The following is a 22334-nucleotide window of genomic DNA, read 5'->3' on the forward strand; positions in this document are numbered from 1 at the left end:
TTAAAGTCCCCCTTCTCCCGACTTCACATAAATAAATCTAAGCAGAGCATAATATTGGAAACTAAAACTGCTGATTAAGAAAACAATAGAGAAAATAGATGTTTCAGGCTCCAAAACGTATAAATTGTTTGTACCATTTTTCTCACACCCTTTGATCCTTTAGATAACCTGTGCAATGGGAAGTTTCATAAACACCTACAGGACCTGTATGCCCCTCTGGTTGTGCGATATGTGGACCTGATGGAGTCATCCATTGCCCAGTCCATTCATAGAGGTTTTGAGAGAGAGTCCTGGGAACCTGTAAAGTAAGTACATCCATTTTTGTGGGTTGTGACTAAAATTAATCATCCAAGATTAAAGGAATAGTACACCCAAAACATGATTAGCCTTCATTTTCTACTCACCCCCATGCTGAACAACACTCTGGAGTACTTTTTTGATATCTCAAATGCATCTGGAGATCTGGGAGGCTTCTTGCTGTCTGCTGACATTCAAATAATGGAGGTCTATGGCGCCCGAGGCAGAAAGGTCCATAAAAGTCCACAAAAAACGTGTCAATATTCCTCCATACTGCTCGTCCAATGTATTCCAAGTGTCCTGAGTGGGTAGCGTCCAGAATTTACTCGAAACGAAGTCATTTAGAATGTTTTTAGAGCATAAACAGTAGTGTATAGGATTTCCTGAAAGCGCGTTCACGACGCTACGGAAACCGCGGCAGACCAAACCAGATGAAAGTGCGCATTCAGCGTCTGCTCTGCTGATAATGCAAGCGTAGAAGAAGAAATGTGCTGTTTACCTGTGCAAAGAAAGAAGCAACGAAAGAAAAATGTCTGAGGACTTCAGTGTTGAGGAAGAGCATGAGTTCTTTGCCGAGCTGAATGCGCTGGTTTGGTCTGCCGCGGTTTCCGTAGACTCGTGAACTCGCAGGCGCGCGCTTTCAGGAAATCCTATAAACTACTGTTTATGCTCTAAAAACATTCTAAATGACTTCGTTTCGAGTAAATTATGGACGCTACCCACTCAGGACACTTGGAATCATTGGACGAGCAGTATGGAGGAATATTGACACGTTTTTTGTGGACTTTTATGGACCTTTCTGTCTCGGGCACCATAGACCTCCATTATTTGAATGTCAGCAGACAGCAAGAAGCCTCCCAGATCTCCAGATGCATTTGAGATATCAAAAAAGTACTCCAGAGTTTTGTTCAGCATGGGGGGGAGTAGAAAATGAAGGCTAATCATGTTTTGGGTGTACTATTCCTTTAAATCATAACAATATCGTTATATCATGTACATAGCTTTTATTTTACCACATGCAAATGCAAACAAACATGGGATATTCTTTATTAACAGACAAAGTAAAATGTATAACATTTGTACAACTTCTAAAACCAAACAAAAAAATAAAATGTAACAAATGTAAGAATGGTCAGATTTAATGTGTCTGGATGCTTCAAACTACTAAAGGCCTAATCTCCTGAGTTTCTAAATTAGGAGTGATTATATGTGTAGACAAAAAAAAAATGGAGAAATGCCCGTATGAAGTATGAATCACGTGGAATGACAAAGATGGGTCTCATAAGATGTGCAAATTGGTTTGTTTCTGTCCTCCGAAAAGGAGCAGACTGTATGTGCTAGCTTGATGGGAGCCTTTAGAAAGATGAAGTCCTAAGGTATAGGTAAAGATAATAATGGTGACAATTAATTATTTAATTACTAATGTTAAACATTATAATTACACTTCTCAAAGTGCCACAAAAAAGTGAAATTAAAATCATATAAAAAGCAAACCTGGAATATAAAAGATGAAATATCTTAAAACTACCTTATATAAACTCCACCAACTCCCCCAAAATGTCCCCAACAGATAAGGAGCCAGAATTTTACAGTGTGATTAATGCTCTAAACAGCTGGATTTACCCCACCAATTGCTCAGTAAGGGAGAGATAAATTCCTCTTACCACAAGTTAGAAATGCATACTTTCAGGTTGTATTAAGATTGTGTCTTAACATCACTAATAATTATATGACAAATGAGAAAAATATTGCTGTAATATAGAAAAACATAGTTGTTAATAGTAATTTTAGACAAGGGTACCGCCATCTTGTAGTGATCTAAGCTTGTGACGTCACAGGGTTGGTTGGTTCTGTCGAGGCCAGTTAAATACATTGGCAATACCAACTATAGCCCCATTTACACTACCCTCTGAAAACCGATCCGTGCTGAGTTCGGACCAAGGTCGGATCAGTTAATTGTGCTGAGCTTGGTTCCTTACAACTGTTTTCACAACATGCTAGCACAGTTACTCACCTCCTAGTGACGATCTACTTTACTACTGTTTTTTAGAGGTAAACAAGCAAATCACCACGGTGACAGGAAGTTTGGTTATAATTGTGATATGTCGTTGTTTGCGGAGAGTGAGGCAAAAAAGGCAGCCTTTGGTGAATTTACATGACAAAGTCGCTTTTGGGGGGTGGATGCTTAGCCTGACGTAGTCCGACTCAATTCTAGTCAGAATGAGTCTGATGCTGCTCCATAGAGCTGTGATTATGGGGCGTGTTTTGAACGAAACAGGAAAAAAAATGCCTCTGCACTCAATTGGATAGACCTACAACCAATAAGAGCAACGGAGTGCGGGACGTATGTTAAGCGACGCATAGTTGTTGTCAACAAAAATCAAAGTGTGCAGTTGCACGCCTAGAATAAGAAGATGATCCTTGATCGCGTTTCTCTGTTCCTCTTTTAAAATTAATTTGCTGCCGATATCTTCTAGAACAGACCTAATAGCAGAATCTACTCACCTAAACTCTCCAGCGGCAGCCATTGTTGTTGTCACCCTAGCGCGCTTTGGTGACGTGGTTGATTACGTTACTGTTGATCATCTGTCCATCATCGTATAAAGCCCGCCCTGACAATTTGATTGGATCACCAGAGAGTGAGCGATCATACTCGCGCTACTATGGAGCAATGCCAGACCGAACTTCCCGACCTCAAACCTTTTTTGCGGGACTAAGTTCGGAATGGCACCCAGGCTAGTGGATGCGACAAACGATAGGAAACAATGACAGATGTTGAGGTTCATCACACTGCTAAGCAGAATCATCATTGGAAATCGAGTGGCACTGTAGGCAGGCTAGTATTTTTAGGAATGTCTGAAATTTCATGATTACAGAGGCTTACTGTAAGGAGATGACACGGTCTGCTAATGCGCTCGTTGTTCTCGGAGAACCGAGCCAGAAGTGAACCGCGGCAGGCCCTACTGATGAACTAGTACAGTTTTGAGTGGTTCGGTTATGTCTGGCGTGGTCTAGTTTAGTTGTGCGTGCCATTTACACTACATTACAGTTATCTCGGTTACCATGCTCGGACCAATCTTGGCACGGTTTCAATAAGGTTGTGTAAATGGGTCTTTTACCTCACAAGAGTTAGACACGTCAGAAATTTTATATGATGGAAGAAAATGCCGAAAGGCCAAATGAGCGTCCAAATCCCTTTCCTTATTCTAGTTTTCTCTCTATCCTGGCTTACCTTGTGGCAATGTGCATGTGCAAACTGATGTTACATGAGAGGTAGCAGATAGATAACGCTATCTGAACACCTTACAGCTTTCTGGTTCCAGAAAGGGCCGTGTGGCTGCAGGTTTTCTTTCCAACCAAGCAATACCACACCAGACTCCAGTCATCTCATCAAGGGAGTCCAATCTGAACATGATGACTTGATGATATGACTGGAATCTGGTGTGCTATTGTTTTCTTGGAAAGAAAACCTGCAGCCACATGACCCTTTCTGGAAGCAGTTTGATGCTGGTGCCTTACGGTAAGGACAATCTGACAAGGTGGCATAGATTGTCAGCAGAATCAGTCCTTTGGAGTCTGGCAAACAGACTACAGGCTAAAGCTGCTCAGAGTGTCTTTAACTTCACTGTTTATAACTGCTGACCGGCCATTACACTCTGACGGTGGGTCACTATAACGAGAGGTTGCAAACATGCTGAGGAGGTAGACATGTCTTAAGACACAGTATTGTGCAGATGTACATTTGCCTTTTGCTGCTGACATCATTGATACACCAATGACAAATATTTTCAATGTATCCATTCAACCAAACAATATCCATAACATTTTAAAATCTGCCTTTGTTTTACTTTAATGAAAAGATGAAGATATGACCATATTGAATAATCACAAACTATTTCAAAATCGAGTATTTTTGCTAAAATACTCGATTTTCTTTGAAAACATAATAAACGAACAGATTAAGGATTATTCATATTTGAATATCGTATCACGCTTAGAAAAAACATGATGCAATTAATAATTCTCTAAAGGTCATAAATAATATTTGTGAAGTTCTTTATAGTAACACATTCTCATTCCCAACTCGTCACACATTGACGCTTGGTCAATGGGGTACAACTTGCATCACTATTTAACGCGCAGAGTGAATGACAGGTTGTGGACAGTGTATCACGTGACCTGCGGCAAAAAGAACAATTGAACTTCAGCCTACAAAGTTAGTTTGGTACTTTTAGAAGTGAGTGGTAACAGAAATATATACATACTGTTTCTTTAGGTTAAGAGGTTTTTTTTATTGTCATTACACTGTCACAAGAACAGCAACAAAATTCACTTTCTGCATTTAACCCATCCCCTTGGGGAGCAAGGCCATAGTGTGGCGCCCAGGGAGCAGTGTGGGGTTAAGGGTCTTCGTTGAGGGACCCAGAGTGGCAGTCTGTGGGAGTGGGGCTTAAACTCAAAACCTCTGGATTCCAAACGCAATGCCTTTACAACTATGCCGCCACTCCCCTCACCAAAAATTACATGACAAACATGAAATTTATTGTTGTAAGAACAAAAATATGTAGTAGTGTTTATGTTCTTTAAAACAAGGGCACCGCCATCTTGTATTATCTGAGCTGTGACATTAGATTACCCCTTAGGGAAGGTTTTGTTGTACGTTTTTACTTACCAGCTCATGGAAACTTCTTTAGAAGTTCCTGCTACAGCCTGTAAATTACTGAAGAGAGGGGTATCCCTACTGGTCAGCATCTGATACACTGGGGACTTGACCAAGAGTCATAATGGGACGAGTTTGGAGTGAGACTGTATTGTTTATAGTAACAACAATTCTGCGTCCCTTTATAGATCCATCCAAAGTATGCGACGTGGTTGGGTTTGAAGATTGTCTAATCTTGTGGTCGGACATCAAGGCTAGAGGTTTTCCACAAGAGTCCGTCTCAGGACCCATAACTTTTTTTCTACATATTAGCAATCTAGGCCATGGTTCTGTTAGTGCAGCTGTATATCTATACTAGAGCTGAGCAACATAAATTAAGGACCAGTAAACCCAAGAAGTGGGAAATAAATCACAACAGCTGTACATGCCGTGTTTGCAGAATGAAAAATAAAGAATAAGAATTATGATAATAGGTTATGATAATAAAAAAAACCTTTGATCTGAAAGTGGTGTCAAAACATATCCAGCAGAGGAAGAAAGACAGTCAATAAAAACTACTGGTGAAGGAAAGAGGTGCAACCTGCTTAATATTTACCATCAATCAACACAACATTCTGCATAATGTCTTTTTAATGCGCAGGCCACAGCAAGCGCAACTAAAGCCCTTTATGTATGATTGATCCTATGAAATAAATAAAAGTGTCAAGGATTGGTTGAGGACCCAAATGCAGAGGCATGAAGGCAGAGGTGAGTTTTTGTAGATTTAATGAAAGGTTCATAAACAACTGAGGCAGGAATCCAAAAAATTAAAGATGAAACCAAAAAACAGAGTCTAAAAATCAAAACAACCGACCAAACATGGGTGAGGGCAACCGAAACGGGACGAGGCCGGAGACAAAGCAGAGTCTCTGGAGGCCATCTGTGGGGCCAGAGATGGGACAGGGTCTCTGGCGGGCGGCCGTGGGGCTGGCGACAAAGGAGGGCCTCTCGAGGGTGCACCAGCAGCCTCGGGGGACGCAGACTGCTGCTCAGGAACCTCGGAGGGGGCCGCTTACTGTGGCTCAGGAATAAGCTCTTGGAGGCTTGGAGCACCTGCCGTCTCTGGACGGCACAGAGCTAGCTTAGGGGTCTTAAGCTCACTAATGGGCACTAGATATGGCCTGCTAATGGTCCCTGACTCGAAATCTGGCCCGCTAAAGAGCTCTGGCCCGCTAGAGGGCTTTGGCACTAGGGGATCTGGCCTATTAATGGTCTCTGGTGCTAGGGGATCTGGTCCACTAATGGGCTCTGGCGCTAGGGGATCTGGCCCATTAATGAGCTGTGGGGCTAGGGGATCTGGCCTACTAATGGTCTCTGGTGCTAGGGGATCTGGTCCATTAATGAGCTGTGGGGCTAGGGGATCTGGTCCACTAATGGACTCTGGCGCTAGGGGATCTGGCCTACTAATGGTCTGTGGTGCTAGGGGATCTGGCCCATTAATGAGCTGTGGGGCTAGGGGATTTGGTCCACTAATGGACTCTGGCGCTAGGGGATCTGGTCCACTAATGGGCTCTGGCACTAGGGGATCTGGCCTACTAATGGTCTCTGGTGCTAGGGGATCTGGTCCACTAATGGGCTCTGGCACTAGGGGATCTGGCCTACTAATGGTCTCTGGTGCTAGGGGATCTGGTCCACCAATGGGCTCTGGCACTAGGGGATCTTGCCCTCTAATGATCTCTGGTGCTAGGGGATCTGGTCCACTAATGGACTCTGGCGCTAGGGGATCTGGCCTACTAATGATCTCTGGTGCTAGGGGATCTGGTCCACTAATGGACTCTGGCGCTAGGGGATCTGGTCCACTAATGGACTCTGGCGCTAGGGGATCTGGTCCACTAATGGACTCTGGCGCTAGGGGATCTGGTCCACTAATGGACCCTGGCGCTAGGGGATCTGGCCTACTAATGGTCTCTGGTGCTAGGGGATCTTGCCCTCTAATGATCTCTGGTGCTAGGGGATCTGGCCTACTAATGGTCTCTGGTGCTAGGGGATCTGGTCCACTAATGGGCTCTGGCACTAGGGGATCTGGCCCATTAATGAGCTGTAGGGCTAGGGGATCTGGCCCACCAAAGGGCTCTTGCTCGGGATGTGGAACGCTAAAGGGCTCTGGCTCTGACCTGCCGGAGAGGGAGTGGAGGCATCAGGCTGGCCCGCCAGAGAGGAGTTGGAGGCGTCAGGCTGACCCGTCGGAGAGGAAGTGGTCTTCTTCCCCTGGCGGCGTTTTCACCTGGTGGAAGCAGATGGCAGGGGAAGACCAAGAGCTGGAGATGTTGGAGGTACAGGGTCGGAGGTGATTGACTGCTGAGTTTGAATGTCACAGAGTGATGGTTTGGGTGGTGGAGGTCTTTTGAGTAGCTGAGAGATGGCATCCTGTATGTTCCACTCTACTAAGCCTATGTATCCTGGCTGAAGGAAGAAGGCTTGGAGCTCTGGATACTGTTGAAGTTTCCTTAGTACTCCTTCTGTAGTCATAACCTATTGCCAAGGTGGAGAGACAGTGGAAAGGTAATCTATTGTTTGGATTAGGAGTTTTATAAGTTCACTTGCCTTAACCTGAGGTGGCTCTGCTGGGTCTATGTTGGCTGGTTCCTTCTGTCAATGATTGGTTGTCGTTGAGGACCCAAATGCAGAGGCAGGAAGGCAGAGGTGAGTTTTGTAAATTTAATGAAAGGTTCATAAACAACTGGCAGGCAGGAATCCAACAAATCAAACATGAAAAAAGGAAAACAAACCAGAACCATGGAGACTTCAGGGGAAAACAATCACGATGAGGTAAGACAGTAAGACGGAGTTAGACGAAGTTAGATGAGGAACCAGCACTGAGGAACTGCACAAGGAGAGCATTTATGGTTAACTGAACAAAGAGAGGACTAACGAGTAGAAGAGAGCAGTCTAAGGAGCTAGGGGAAAAGGAGACCAACACAAGAGGGTAACAGATAAAAACCTAAGAAGTGAAACGTAATCAGAAACAAAACAAAATAAGAATCAAACCAATAAAACTAGAAAACATGGAGCAAAGTTAAACTGAATACTCAAAAGAAAACCTAACAGAACCAAGAATGTTCTCACACTTTTATCCAGCATGGCTTAATCTTTTGAATGATTTTTATGATTCTGCTTTATTCACAATTTTATTTGTATTTCCCTAAATTTTAAAGCTGTATTCATTTTTGAATGGCATGAAGATGTTTAATTATGCATTGTTAACGAATCTCTTTCAATTAGCTTTTTTCCACATTGAAAATACCAGATATAATTACAATTACAGATAAAATGTACTGTATATTAATATACCGCAAGAACGCATTTAATTTGATCAACCCTGATCTATCCACATAAGCTTTTTTTAAATTGTATTTCAGTTTAAAGGCTTTGGTTTACATGATTGTAATTTGTGGTTCGGTAGTAATGGTTCTGCAACTTCAGAGGACCTCTTCTGGAAGCTGGATGCTCTACAAACATTCATTAAGGATCTACACTGGCCTGAAGAAGAGTTCGGCAAACACCTGGAAACCAGACTGAAGCTGATGTCTAGCGACATGATAGAGTCGTGTATAAAACGGTAACTATTATTCCAATATGGATTATTAAATCTGTTTGAAAAATGCTAAATACAAGTTTACAAAACTGTTATAACAATGTCTTCAATGGTGCATAGTCCCATTATTCAATTCCATTCAAAAACACTTTTAATAATCCCAAAGGGAAATTGAATGTCTTTTTTTTACTTACTGGTTTTTTTCCAACAAGTTGTTTCAGATTTTAGCTGTCTGTCTTGCACTGGTTCAGGAGAATTCTCTGACTGAAGACAGTCTGTTGGTGTTTAACAGTCTTCTGAAGACAATGCTTACATTTATCCATAACACTTAATTTTTATTAAAAAAATCCGTCTTTGTAATATAATCTCCAGAGGTTCTAGAGGAGATCCTAGAACTGGCTTTTTCCAGCAGATGGCACACATTTGTTTTTTATGTCAGCTCATTATGCTGTGTGCTGATATCCAATAAAGAAGGTCTAAAGATTATTCCCCAATTATTTGCGCAACACCTCATAAATTTCATAAATATATTGTTCAACAGGTGTAAAGAGCCATCTTATCTTTGCAATCTGTGTCTAAAAGTGTGGCCTTACATCACCATGCAGCTATCTGTAGCGAAGGCCTGCCCCCTGCTGGCCAAGTAGAATAAGAAGGCGTGCATTCGTACCATTTAAGTTACCAATGCTATATATAATGCCTATTATATTTAATGCCTATTAAAAGCCCTTGATGGATTGTTTTCTTAAAAAAAGCTACCAGCAACAAATCAAGCAACTTTTTCCTGTGTTGTTGGCGACTTTGTTGACTATGCATAGAGCACAGAGCACTTGCTTACCATGCTAGCAGCTAATATTGTTTGCATAATAAGCCAGCCCCTCCCTACTTTAAAACAGGGACTCTGACGCAGCAGCTGCAGCTTGCCAGCAGTCAGAGATCAGGGTGACTCTTGTCTGTTTCCCCATTAAACATGAGTCACACATGCACGAAGCTTCCACTGATTCCACCTTAAATAAAAATATGAATATGAATATAACATTCATCATATTTTTCGTTTAAATTGTTGCAACAAAAAAAGTTTCAGTGGACCTAGCTGTATATTTTTACATATTTCTTATGTGTAAAAAACGCAAAAACATACAATTTATCTATACTTTACATGCTCTTTGAGAGTTAAAAAACGGCTATCAAAACAGTAAGGACACCTGCTCTATATGACCTCATTTTATCATGATCAAAAGGTTCTGGTTGTTTTTGTATAGGCATGTAAAGTGACTATGCATCTGTAATGTCTCATGAGTTACCTTAAGAATTACTGCACCCCCCCCAGAACCCCACCTCACGCACCCATCCCCCCACCCGCCAACCACCCACCCCAAAAACCCCACATAGTTGTAATCTTTTTTGATGGCTTTGACATTTTTCAATTCTTCTTTTCTCTTAAGAACACGGGCAGCATTTGAGGCCAAGCTGCAGAGAAGCAGTCGAACCACAGATTTCCGAGTCCCCCAGTCGATCTGCACCATGTTTAATGTCATGGTGGATGCCAAGTCTCAGTCAGCCAAACTGTGTGTTGTGGACCTAAGTCAAGAGGTAAAGGGGAACTTTCCTCTTTCTTTTTGGTACACTTTACACATAATATGTGGCCCAATCTAAAGAACTGATGCTGATGTGGTCGCAGCGTATATGAAAGCAAGGGTGTAAATTTCTTTTTGCTCTGTTGTGTATGACATGCTTTCCTTTTAAGCTTTATTTGTAAATTCAAACTACATCATTTTCATCATTTTCTTTTGCCACCTTATTTTCTTTGTTTCATCCCTATCAACCTTTTGGAGTTTGTTAGACAATGGGTAAGTGTGACTAACATCCAAATTAAATTCCCAAGTCACGCAATCCTTCCTACACCCGGGCCCCCATTAATTCTCAAATGCATAATTAGTCATCAGTTTTCACTGTCTGTCATCCTTCACTTGAATTGTTTGGATTTCATTACCATATGTGTAGATGGTATTGAATATACATGGGATGAAAGTGAGAGATCTCATGTTTTGCACAATTTCCAGACTGATACTAATTACTGACAATGAATTTATTATTGCTAAATCATTCACTGTTTTGTGAGAAGAAAGAAACCATCTTACAGTATTTCTGCCACTCTCCACGAGAGGATATTCTTTTTGTGGAAATATTTTAAGTCCTTTACTGTTTTTTTATCGTGATTTATAAGTAACAACAGGTTACGTAATTCACTTTCTCCATTCATTTCATGAAATGCATTTGTTATCCTTTGATTTCTCCCTATTTATATTTTTCCTGTCATCGGCGTGAACTCACCCACAGTTTATATATCCAATGATTGCGAGTATGTAAATGAAAACTTTTCTCGATTATTGTGTCCTTTTTTAAAGGGGTCATAAAATACGACACAGAGTTTCCATTGTCATAGATGAATAACGATAGTTCAGTAGATGAAACGGACGTACAGAGAAGTTCAAACCCCATCAAAACCTCTTTTTTTAGCAAATCTCACAATTTTAAACTTCCACCATAAAACAGGCGAATTCAAACGAAGCACCGAGTTGACGTAAACTCGGGGATGTTGCCTTATTTGGTTGCCGCCCGTCCTCAGTCGGAGGAGGGAGGCTGGGGGTAACAGAAGTAAGAGACATCCCAAGTCTCCCAGAAGTTCCGGGAGGTATTTTTGAATTCTCCCCAGACAGTTGTTTTATACGGAGCCCCTTTGATGACATGGTCAAAAAAATTTTTTATTGTGGCCACGAAGTAGTATTTTGTGGCCACGCAATAAGTATAATGAAATACTTTTTAATAATATTAATATCATTCCTGGACAACTGGGTAAGCAAATCGATTTGCTTACCCAGTCGGTCTCCGCCAGTCACGTGACATTTGTTGCTAAGATGCCATTTTAGGTGGAAAAGGCGTAGTGTAAACAACCGCAGCCTAGCTAAACGAAGGACTAAAGGCCCGTTTACATAGCAGCCTGTCCAAGATAAGTCATTACAGTTAACATAAGCCTGAAAACAGGGGCGGATTTATTGATATTATTAATAAGTATTTCGTGCGCACGTTAAAGTTATTGCATGGCCGCGAAATACTACTTCGTGGCCACAATTAAAATTTTTTTTTGACCATGTCATCAGAGGGGCTTTGTAGTTTTAGGTTTGAAAAGTAGGATATGTCCGGGAAAAGGAGGACTTCCGGTCCCCCTACCATATAAACAATTTCAATGTTTCAGTGAGTGAGTGCTTGTTGCTATGATGCGTCTTTGCTCAGCAGCTTGGCTCGTTGTAAACAAACCAATCAGCACACAGCTCATCTAAATATTCATGAGCATACCATAAAAGGAAGAAAACCTGTTGTTTCATTATACAGCTCTTAATCAGGCTGCATTATTGCTTATAGAACAGCAAATATTCCATTTTCAGCCCAACCAATGTTACACACCCTATTAGAGACCTGAAGGACCAGATACCCGATAGAATCATTCTATGACCCCTTTATGCTGATGAAGGTTCTCAGTCATCCAGGTCATAGTCATTCCGTAAAAATTCAAAAAATATCCACTGGGTACCTTCATCAGCATATTGCACTCCATTTTGGGAAAGACACCCTCGGAATAACGCGTGAGTACGAGAAATTGCTTAGGAAACTTGCAGATTATAGGAATCATCTACGTTTCAATTTAAGATGTAGACAGCAAGGTCTCATTCCCAACAGTCTAAGACTGAAGTCTACTATCAAAGGACACAGGGCAGAAGAGATTCTTAGGAATGCGCACAAAAAGCTGCTTAGTGAGAGGATTAGACAGACTCACTTCACAATTGAAGCTATCTCGCACAAAATAGATCAGACAAGGCAGAAGCTATCCAAACTTCTCCCCGAAACCTTGTTTGAAGAAGTTGCCATTTTGGTCAATAAAGTCAAGCTTTCACAACATCATAAAACAAAAGAAAGACAAAAAGCCAAATTCAAAAGATTACAACAGAAAGCAGCATTTAAACAAGAGAGCAACATGACTCAGGAGGATAACATCAAGGTTGAAGACAAGTGGGTAAAAAACCTATCTAGCAGACCACTGACAAAACCAGAGATGGATGTACTGAGTAAAGGCCTGAATTTTGCCATTGCTCCACAAGAAGTACCCATTGTGGAACTGATCACGACCACTGAATCGGCCATCAGGAACAACAACCTGGCTGAAACGGAGGCAGAGCAACTCAGAATGAAGGTAACAGCCACCCTGTCCAGCGCCAAACCACCTCCTTCCAACCTCACACCCCAGGAAATGAAAGCCATAACATCCCTGAGCCAGGACCAAAGCATCACCATATTACCAGCAGACAAAGGAAGATGCACCGTAGTCCTCAACACCTCAGACTACCAAGACAAAATTATCATTCTACTGAAGGACACTGATACGTATGAATCCTTGAAAAGAGATCCAACCAGCGGCTACAAAAAGAAAATAATAGACTATCTCAAACAACTTGAAAAAGACAAGGTAATTAACAGCACAGCCTATTTCAGATTATATCCAGGGGAGGAAATTCCATGCTTATATGGACTTCCAAAAATTCACAAAGAAGGGGCACCACTCAGGCCCATTGTCAGCAGCATTAACTCAGTAACATACAACATTGCTAAACAGCTTACTAATATCTTAGCTCCCTTGGTGGGGAACACACCACATCACATAGAAAACTCCAAAGACTTTGCCAACAAAGCCAAACATTTAAGGATGGCTCCAGGAGAAACCCTGGTATCGTTTGATGTTACTTCACTTTTCACATGCATACCTATAACAGAGGCAGTGAAAACAGTCAGGACACGTCTTGAACAAGATAGTGATTTAAACAACAGGACTAATTTCACTCCGGACCAGATCTGCACACTACTGGGCCTTTGTCTTTCCACAACCTATTTCAAATTCAGAGGTAATTTTTACAGACAGAAACATGGCTGCGCAATGGGATCTCCAGTATCACCAATTGTAGCAAATCTTTACATGGAAGAAATGGAAAAGAGAGCTTTAGACACTTTCAATGGAATACCACCAAGCCACTGGTTTAGATACGTGGATGACACTTTCGTCAAAATCCAGCTAGAGGAAGTGGAAGCTTTCACCAAACACATCAACTCTGTTGACCGCAACATCAAATTCACCAGAGAGGATGCCAAGGACAACAAACTACCCTTTCTGGACTGCCTGGTGAGCATGGAAGGAGATGGAAGCCTAAACATTGAAGTTTATAGGAAACCTACTCACACAGACCAGTATCTTCTTTTTGACTCACACCACCCACTGGAACACAAACTCTCAGTCATCAGAACCTTACAACACCGGGCAGAACATGTCCCCACTAAAACAGATGGGAAGCAAAAAGAACAGAAACACATCAAAGATGCTCTCCGAAACTGTGGATATCCAAACTGGGCTTTTATCAAATCAGCAAGGAAATCCAAAAGACACGCAACAGAAGACAGCGATGGGAAAATTAAACGCAAAAACATCACAATCCCTTATGTTGCTGGAGTGTCTGAAAAGCTCAAGAGGATTTTCTCCAAACACAAGATCCCAGTACATTTCCAGCCAAACCAAACCCTTAAACAGAGGCTAGTGCATCCGAAAGATAAAACCCCCAGACCTAATCTGAGCGGAGTGGTATATGCTGTTCAGTGCAGTGAGGAATGCTCTGATCTTTATATTGGAGAAACCAAACAACCTCTCCACAGACGCATGGCCCAACACAGAAGAGCGGCCACCTCTGGACAAGACTCCGCAGTACACCTACACCTTGTGGACAAAGGACATTCTTTTGAGGACCAGAATGTCCATATTCTGGATAAAGAAAATAGGTGGTTTGAGAGGGGCGTGAAGGAAGCCATCTATGTTAAGAGAGAAAAACCAACTTTAAACAGAGGTGGTGGATTCCAGCTTCCAAAAACATACAATTCAATCATAGACATGATCCCTTCCAGATATCACCAAACCCCCCACCCCATCACAGAGGAACGAGGGACCTACCCGCTCCACCCGGTGAACAATACCTCCTTAACGACCGACCCTTAACAATCATAGACAGGTTTCAGGTATTACAGGAGACAATCCCCCCCTTAATGACAATCCCCCCTTTAACGACCGACCCCTAGAATCATAGACAGGTTCAGGTATTACAGGCTAACGATGGAACTAACGACTCATTCATCGGTTTCTATTGCATGTTTCCAAGCGATACAAGGCTTTGTCCATATAAGACTCAAACTCACTGCGGATCCAGACATTTGAATTGAGAAAGCTTCCTGGAGAGGTGGCGAAACGTCTTCAAATCTTGAAAACCAAGTCCAGTGGATATTTTGAATTTTTACGGTATGACCCCTTTAATTTTTACAAAATTTTATTCAGAAATAATATTATATGAAGAAGGGGCTCAGAATAGACAACACACAGATAAGCAAGATAACAGCATTGGGAAAATGCAACTGCTTACTTTGAGAGTCTTAAGAGTCAAAGCATGATGCTGCCAACCCCATGCTTCACATTAGGGAAGGGATCATTCTTCTTCCTCCAAACACAGTTAGTGGAATTATGACCAAAAATTTTTATCTTGGTCTCATCTGACTTTCTCAAATGACTTCTCTGGATCATCCTAATGGTCATTGGCAAACTTAAGATGAGCCTTGACATGCATTGGTTTAACGGGAACCTTCCGTGCCATACAGGATTTTGAAACCATGAGTATTACCAACAGTAACCTTGGAAACGTTGGTCCCAGGTTCTCCCTTATAGTTCTGGGTTGATTTCTCACCTTTCGTAGGACCCCACGAGGTGATATTTTCCATGGAGCCCCAGTCCGAAGGATATGATTGCTCCAACAGTGGACATTTTTTCACTCAGCTGCTTGTCAATTTCCCCACAGCCCTTTCCAGCCAGGTGGAGGTGTACCATTTTGTCTCTAGTCTCTTTGGACAGCTCTTTGGTCTTGGTCATAGTAGTTGAATTCTTACTTATTGTATGGGGTGGACAGGTGTCTTTAAGCAGCCAATGACCTCAAAAGGGTGCAGATTATTTCTTTCGCAGTGGACATGCCCTAAGAAGACGGCTCCATGATTTCAAAATGGGAGAACTTGCAAAATAGCAGGGCGATCAAATACTTATTTTCCTCACTGTAAATTCCTTTCTAGATCACGTTTTTGTTGTTCCTTCCCTCCATTGTACCTTTATTTGTAAAGTAATCTTCCAAGAAAGAAATCTTAATCGTGCATCATTCAAAGTGTTATAACTGGATCTGGATGTAGAAGGTAAAACAGAGGATTTAAGATGGATGATGGATGGTTGATTGGTGGTTCATCAGTGGATGTATGGATGGATGAACAGATAGATGGATGGATGGTTAGATTGATGCATCGATGATGGATGGTTTGATAAATGGATGGATGATTGATCAATGGTTCATGGATGGATGAAGGATGGATGAACAAAGGATGGATAGATGGAGGAGTGGACGGATGGATGGACGGGTGGACGATTGATATTTGATGGCTGGATGGATGTCAGATGGATGGATGAATAGAAGGTCTGATGAATTGATGGATGGGTGGATTATGGATGATGGATGGATGAATGATTGATGGATGGATGATGGATGGATGAATGATTGATGGATGGATGATGGATGCTGGATTTGATGATGATAGATGGATAGGGGGATGGTGGTGGACAAGATGGATGGATGGATGGATGGATGGATGGATGGATGGATGGATGAATAGAAGATTTGATGAATTGATGGATGGGTGGATTATGGATGATGGATGGATGAATGATTGATGGATGGATGATGGATGCTGGATTTGATGATGATAGATGGATAGGGGGATGGTGGTGGACAAGATGGATGGATGGATGGATGGATGGATGGATTTAGAAACATGGAAAGTTGTCTATTTTTCCTTTGTATGTTAATAAAAAATCTAATACTTTGTCTTTTTCTATAGAGACAATACCACTCCCAGATTGACCATCTGATTGAGGAGACAGTGAAGGAGATGATTACTATTTTAGTTGCAAAGGTAACGAACTTCCAGATATACACTATATTGCCAAAAGTATTTGCTCACCCATCCAAATTATTGGAATCAGGTGTTCCAATCACTTCCATGGCCACAGGTGTATAAATTCAAGCACCTAGGCATGCAGACTGTTTTTACAAACATTTGTGAAAGAATGGGTCGCTCTCAGGAGCTCAGTGAATTCCAGCGTGGAACTGTGATAGGATGCCACCTGTGCAACAAATCCAGTCGTGAAATTTCCTCGCTCCTAAATATTCCACAGTCAACTGTCAGCTGTATTATAAGAAAATGGAAGTGTTTGGGAACGACAGCAACTCAGCCACGAAGTGGTAGGCCACGTAAACTGACGGAGCGGGGTCAGCGGATGCTGACGCGCATAGTGCGAAGAGGTCGCCAACTTTCTGCAGAGTCAATCACTACAGACCTCCAAACTTCATGTGGCCTTCAGATTAGCTCAAGAACAGTGCGCAGAGAGCTTCATGGAATGGGTTTCCATGGTCGAGCAGCTGCATCCAAGCCATACATCACCAAGTGCAATGCAAAGCGTCGGATGCGGTGGTGTAAAGCACGCCGCCACTGGACTCTAGAGCAGTGGAGACGCGTTCTCTGGAGTGACGAATCGCGCTTCTCCATCTGGCAATCTGATGGACGGGTCTGGGTTTGGCGGTTGCCAGGAGAACGGTACTTGTCTGACTGCATTGTGCCAAGTGTAAAGTTTGGTGGAGGGGGGATTATGGTGTGGGGTTGTTTTTCAGGAGCTGGGCTTGGCCCCTTAGTTCCAGTGAAAGGAACTCTGAATGCTTCAGCATACCAAGACATTTTGGACAATTCCATGCTCCCAACTTTGTGGGAACAGTTTGGAGCTGGCCCCTTCCTCTTCCAACATGACTGTGCACCAGTGCACAAAGCAAGGTCCATAAAGACATGGATGACAGAGTCTGGTGTGGATGAACTTGACTGGCCTGCACAGAGTCCTGACCTTTGGGATGAATTAGAGCGGAGACTGAGAGCCAGGCCTTCTCGTCCAACATCAGTGTGCGACCTCACAAATGCGCTTCTGGAAGAATGGTCAAAAATTCCCATAAACACACTCCTAAACCTTGTGGACAGCCTTCCCAGAAGAGTTGAAGCTGTTCTAGCTGCAAAGGGTGGACCGACGTCATATTGAACCCTATGGATTAGGAACGGGATGTCACTTAAGCTCATATGTGAGTCAAGGCAGGTGAGCAAATACTTTTGGCAATATAGTGTACTTTTACACCCAAATGTAATGAAGGGGAAAGGGACACTGTTGAGGTTTTTGGCCCGCCTTCCTTTTTTGGCCCAGAGTAAATAATAGCTTCCTTAATTGAGTGTGTGTCTAGTGCTAGTTCAGTTTCTGAGAGCACAATCAAACCTCTGATATCAGGTTAGGGCACATTCCACTGCTCTTTAGGACCACATCATCAGGGTACAGCTGCAAGGATCTGGAGTTCCTTAAAATCTATCAAGATCTGAATCCCCTAGAAAGCTGATAATCAATCAATGAAGGTGAATCCCTTTAAAGAAGAGAAACATATTAGATGAGAGATCATGTACAGAAAAATGTATTCAGTGAAAATGTTCCATTCATTCAGATATAAGATGTGTTATTTGAGCGTTCCCTTGATGTTTTAAGCAGTGCATATACTTAGATAAAATAAGAAAAGAAAATAAGTAAACCAGCCTGATGGAGCTCCTGAAGTAAAATTTCGATGAGCAACATGTTGAGGCGGTAATCGTTTAAATCAGGTGTTTTCTGTAACTTCCAGGATTGGTTCAATGTTCATGAGCAAGGTACTTTATTTTGTCTGAAACTGTTTTTCTTTAGAATTATTATCTTAAAACAAGAATTCTAATTTGATATTTTATTTTATGATAGTATAATTTGGTCAATTTTTTATTTATTGTTACTTTTTTCAATTTTCTGTTATTTAAATTACTGGTACGAATTTATAATTTCCTTTAATAGGAGGATATGTAAACCTTCACAATAACTGTAAATTGAAAAAGTATAAAGAAATCTAGTATTTATTGTCAGGGTTTGGTTGAGGTTTTAGGACCCAAATGTAGAGGCTGAGTTCTTGCAGTTTTTAATGAATCATCATAGGTAACAGAGGCAGGAATCCAAAATCCAACATAAAATGTAAAACTTAACCAGAGCCATGGAGACATCAGGGGAAAGGAGCAAATGGAGTCAGGAAAAGGAGAGGAGAGACAAGGGGAGACGGACTAGGTAAGAGGAAGGACTAACTGAGCTAAGGAAAAGGAAACCAACACAAGAGGGAAACACAGAAAAGCCTAAGAACTCAAATATATCCAGAAAACTACGGAAGAGGATTAGGGCCACTGAAAAAAAAAAAAGTTAAATGATTTTTAAATTTATTTCAGTTTAACATAGGAAAAAAGTCAGAATTCTGACTTTAATCTCAGAATTCTGACTTTAATCTCAGAATTCTGACTTTTCCCCATACTATACTGAAATAAAATTAAAAAAATCTGTTAACTTTTTTTTTTTAGTGGCCCTAATCCTCTTCCGTAGAAAACACAGCAAAATTGGAATGAAAATAAATAAAACTAGAAAACTAAAAAGCTTTTAAGATGCAAACAAATTTTTGAATTAAAAGTACTATTTACTTATTTTACATGCAGAAAATGTTTAGCATTATGGACTTTTAAGTGGTGTTTTGTGTCCTTTTTTGACATGTTTCTTCTTTTGCTTTCAGTTTGTGGTTATTCTAGAGAGTGTGTTATCTAAACTCTCCAGATATGACGAAGGAACCCTCTTCTCTTCCTTCCTTTCTTTCACAGTAAGTAGAATATCCCCTCTCCTTTCACTCTGATACTTTCTGAAAACAACATCTCCATATGTAATCCTCACAAACCTCTTGGTAAAAGGATCTTATTGGATCTTATTCCATCTTCTTTATTAACTAAACATTTTTAATTTTGATGATTTCAAGCGGTTTCAGAATTCAGAGCCATCTTTGTTACTCAGGTAGTACAGTTTGACCTTTTATGAAGGCTCTCTCTCAACATGAAATAGCTTAACACCTCAGCTGGATATCTTTCATGTCATAAAGGAAAAAAATATTGAATTAGTGAGTGCACGTTTGCAGCTTAATGCACCACAAGTCATGGATGCTAGTTCACTTCAGCAAATCACTCCATATAGTCTTGCAATTGTAGTCGTTGCTCTTTAAAGTGGATTCACAGTTGGTGTGATGATCTTACCCAATTTCCTTTCTTTCCTTCAAAGGTAAAAGCTGCTTCAAAGTATGTGGACGTACCAGTAAGTATCAAAACCTTTCCTTCCTTAGTATCTTGTTCAGAGAAAACCCACCTAACACTAGGAGTATCATGAAGCAGGACAGAAGGACCCAGTATTCAAGGCAAGACAGACAGTGGGATCATTCAAAGCCTTTATGTAAAGCTGTATTAGTAGCTAGGGTGGGTCGCCGGCCATCACTGGAAACACTGGTTTGAGACAGATTATTGACCATGATAATCTGATGGAGGATAATTATCCATTTAAGTCACTAACCTGATTTAACAGTTCAGTCCATCCCCATAGAATGAGGTGGGATCCAGTTGGTGAGCTGCCAAGGAGATGCAGCAGGCGCCGCCCAGAGTGTCCCAAATGCTGCACTGGAAAAACAATCTAGAAATAAGTTAAAATTTCCTAAATTAAGTGTATTTACCCTTAATTTGAGTAGGTAAGTTAGATAGTTTGCCAATAGGATGAGTATTTTTGCACTTAAAATAAGATAATTAGATGATATACACTTGAAATTAGACAATGCAATTGTGTTTTCTTATTTTAAGTGTAAATTGTCTTGTTCCATTGACAAAATCTCTCTTTTACCTCCTCAATCTAAGAACAAATGCACTGATTTTAAGATAAAATGACTTATGTAGATTTGGATTTTTTCCAGTGTGCAGCCCTGGGGAACAAGCAGCAGTCCAAGCCAGGTCAAGGAAACAGATCAGAAGTGGAGGGCTCAGAGTCCACAGACAGTTCAGGCAGAACATTTAGATGGGAACAGGCAGGCCCAGTAGTTGAGAGGCAGACGGGACAGGATATCAGGAACATGATGGAACTCTAAACAAACGCTCTCTCCACGGAGACCCGACAGGGACAGGGCACGCTTAGTGGAGACCGGTCGGGATCAGGAAATCAGAAACACTACGGAACGCTAAAAACCCTCTCTCCACCGGTCTCCATAATATGGCTGCGACGGTTTGGACTGAGCCATATAAAGTGAAGCAGCAGCACATGGATTAGATAAGCAATAATGAACAACTGGGCAGAGTTAGATAGGTGAATGGAGTGAGCAATTAGGCCAGTCATCAGTGCCGAGATCATGAAAAAGAGAACAGAATATATTTAAAAAGCAGTGGAAAATATCTAATGGACTCATGAATAAAGTGACTTTCAGATCTATTCATTATTAAGATAATAGCATGTTTTTACAGACCAAGAGCCACCGGATTAAAACGCAGTGAGTAATAAGAATAAAATAGAAAAGAACATAACAGAAATAATAGAATAAAATGGAATAAAATCATATAACAGAATACAATAGAATACAATATAATAGAATACACATGTAAAATCCAGAATAGTCACAGAAATAATTTGAATCTGGTAAAAGTGAAAATTAATAGAAAAAAAAAATAAAAATGAACAAATATCATGAAGAAATGGTGACTCTCTCACTTTAAAAGCCATTTAGATAATATAATGAAGAAAATGTAACTTTTAATTGGTTTCTTTTCCCTTTAAGATGGAATTGCTGCTTGTTACCACAGCGTTTCTATCAGTCCTAGCTTTTGGAGACTTGGTTTCTGACAGCTTCAACTCCAAGTCTTCAAAACACAGACTGTTAATTATACTTCTCTGAGATTTATAACCACTTGTGGAGCCCTAACCCCCGACTCACACCGACTCCGGTCTTACCGTTGCGGTGCGGTGGGTGCGGCGCCGCAGTGATTCCAAGTCATTAAAAAGACGTAAACCTCTCTCTCTGGCTGCTGAGCTGTCCGGCTGCGGTTACCGAGACACTCCGGCGCTGCAGAAAATTCAGCAAGAAAGCTATCCTTGCGGCGTGCCGGAGCCCTCCGCAACAAGCTCTCACAAATATCCTTATTTGGGCCGTGTTATCGCGTGAAGTTACGTGAACTCAAGTGAACTTCTGTTCTCGCGAGTTAAATCTCCGGACCTGTTGCCGGAGCCGCAGAGCCGCACCGCACCGTAGTCAAAATGGCGGTGTGAGAGGGGGTGTGCAGGAGTTGCGGTCTCCGTCGGCTCGGTAACCGCACCGGAGCCAGTGTGAGCAAGGGGTTAGACACCATTGCGAACTGTAATCTTCAGTGGGTAGACCTTCTTTATCCACCATGAGGCTACGAAAATGGTGCGTTTTTATCTAGAAGGCCATGCTGAGGCTATTGCACTTCTACGTCTGTAATATATACACACAGAGAAGTGGGACATTTGACTTTTTGCATTCAGAGGATCATTTATTGCTCTCCTCATCCTTTTCCGTTAACCTGTTGAACCACTTTTCAAAACAAAGCAAATGAAAGCCAGATTATACAAACTAGATCTTAACAAGCCATAAAACCAGTGGTGGCTGGTGTAGTTTTCTCCAAGGGGGCTATAAATTCAAAGTAGACATATACCAAAAACCAATCAAT

At 41.5% G+C, this 22334-nt stretch overlaps 1 protein-coding gene across 1 annotated transcript in view; it reads left to right on the plus strand.

Annotated features, from left to right (window-relative positions):
- The window catches only part of LOC119780235 (calcium-dependent secretion activator 1), a gene marked incomplete at its 3' end in the record, with an annotated part of 164303 nt that overhangs the window by 136882 nt on the left and 5087 nt on the right, over positions 1-22334 (plus strand). The window contains exons 20-26 of the mRNA XM_038280190.1: positions 164-305; positions 8400-8555; positions 9974-10121; positions 10364-10378; positions 16545-16619; positions 19364-19447; positions 19897-19929. Of these exons, the coding sequence (XP_038136118.1) occupies positions 164-305; positions 8400-8555; positions 9974-10121; positions 10364-10378; positions 16545-16619; positions 19364-19447; positions 19897-19929 (653 nt within the window). The remainder of the gene's footprint in view (positions 1-163; positions 306-8399; positions 8556-9973; positions 10122-10363; positions 10379-16544; positions 16620-19363; positions 19448-19896; positions 19930-22334) is intronic.

This window comes from Cyprinodon tularosa, unplaced genomic scaffold (assembly GCF_016077235.1).
Source record: "Cyprinodon tularosa strain WSP-4 unplaced genomic scaffold, ASM1607723v1 ctg1024, whole genome shotgun sequence".
Taxonomy (NCBI): domain Eukaryota; kingdom Metazoa; phylum Chordata; class Actinopteri; order Cyprinodontiformes; family Cyprinodontidae; genus Cyprinodon; species Cyprinodon tularosa.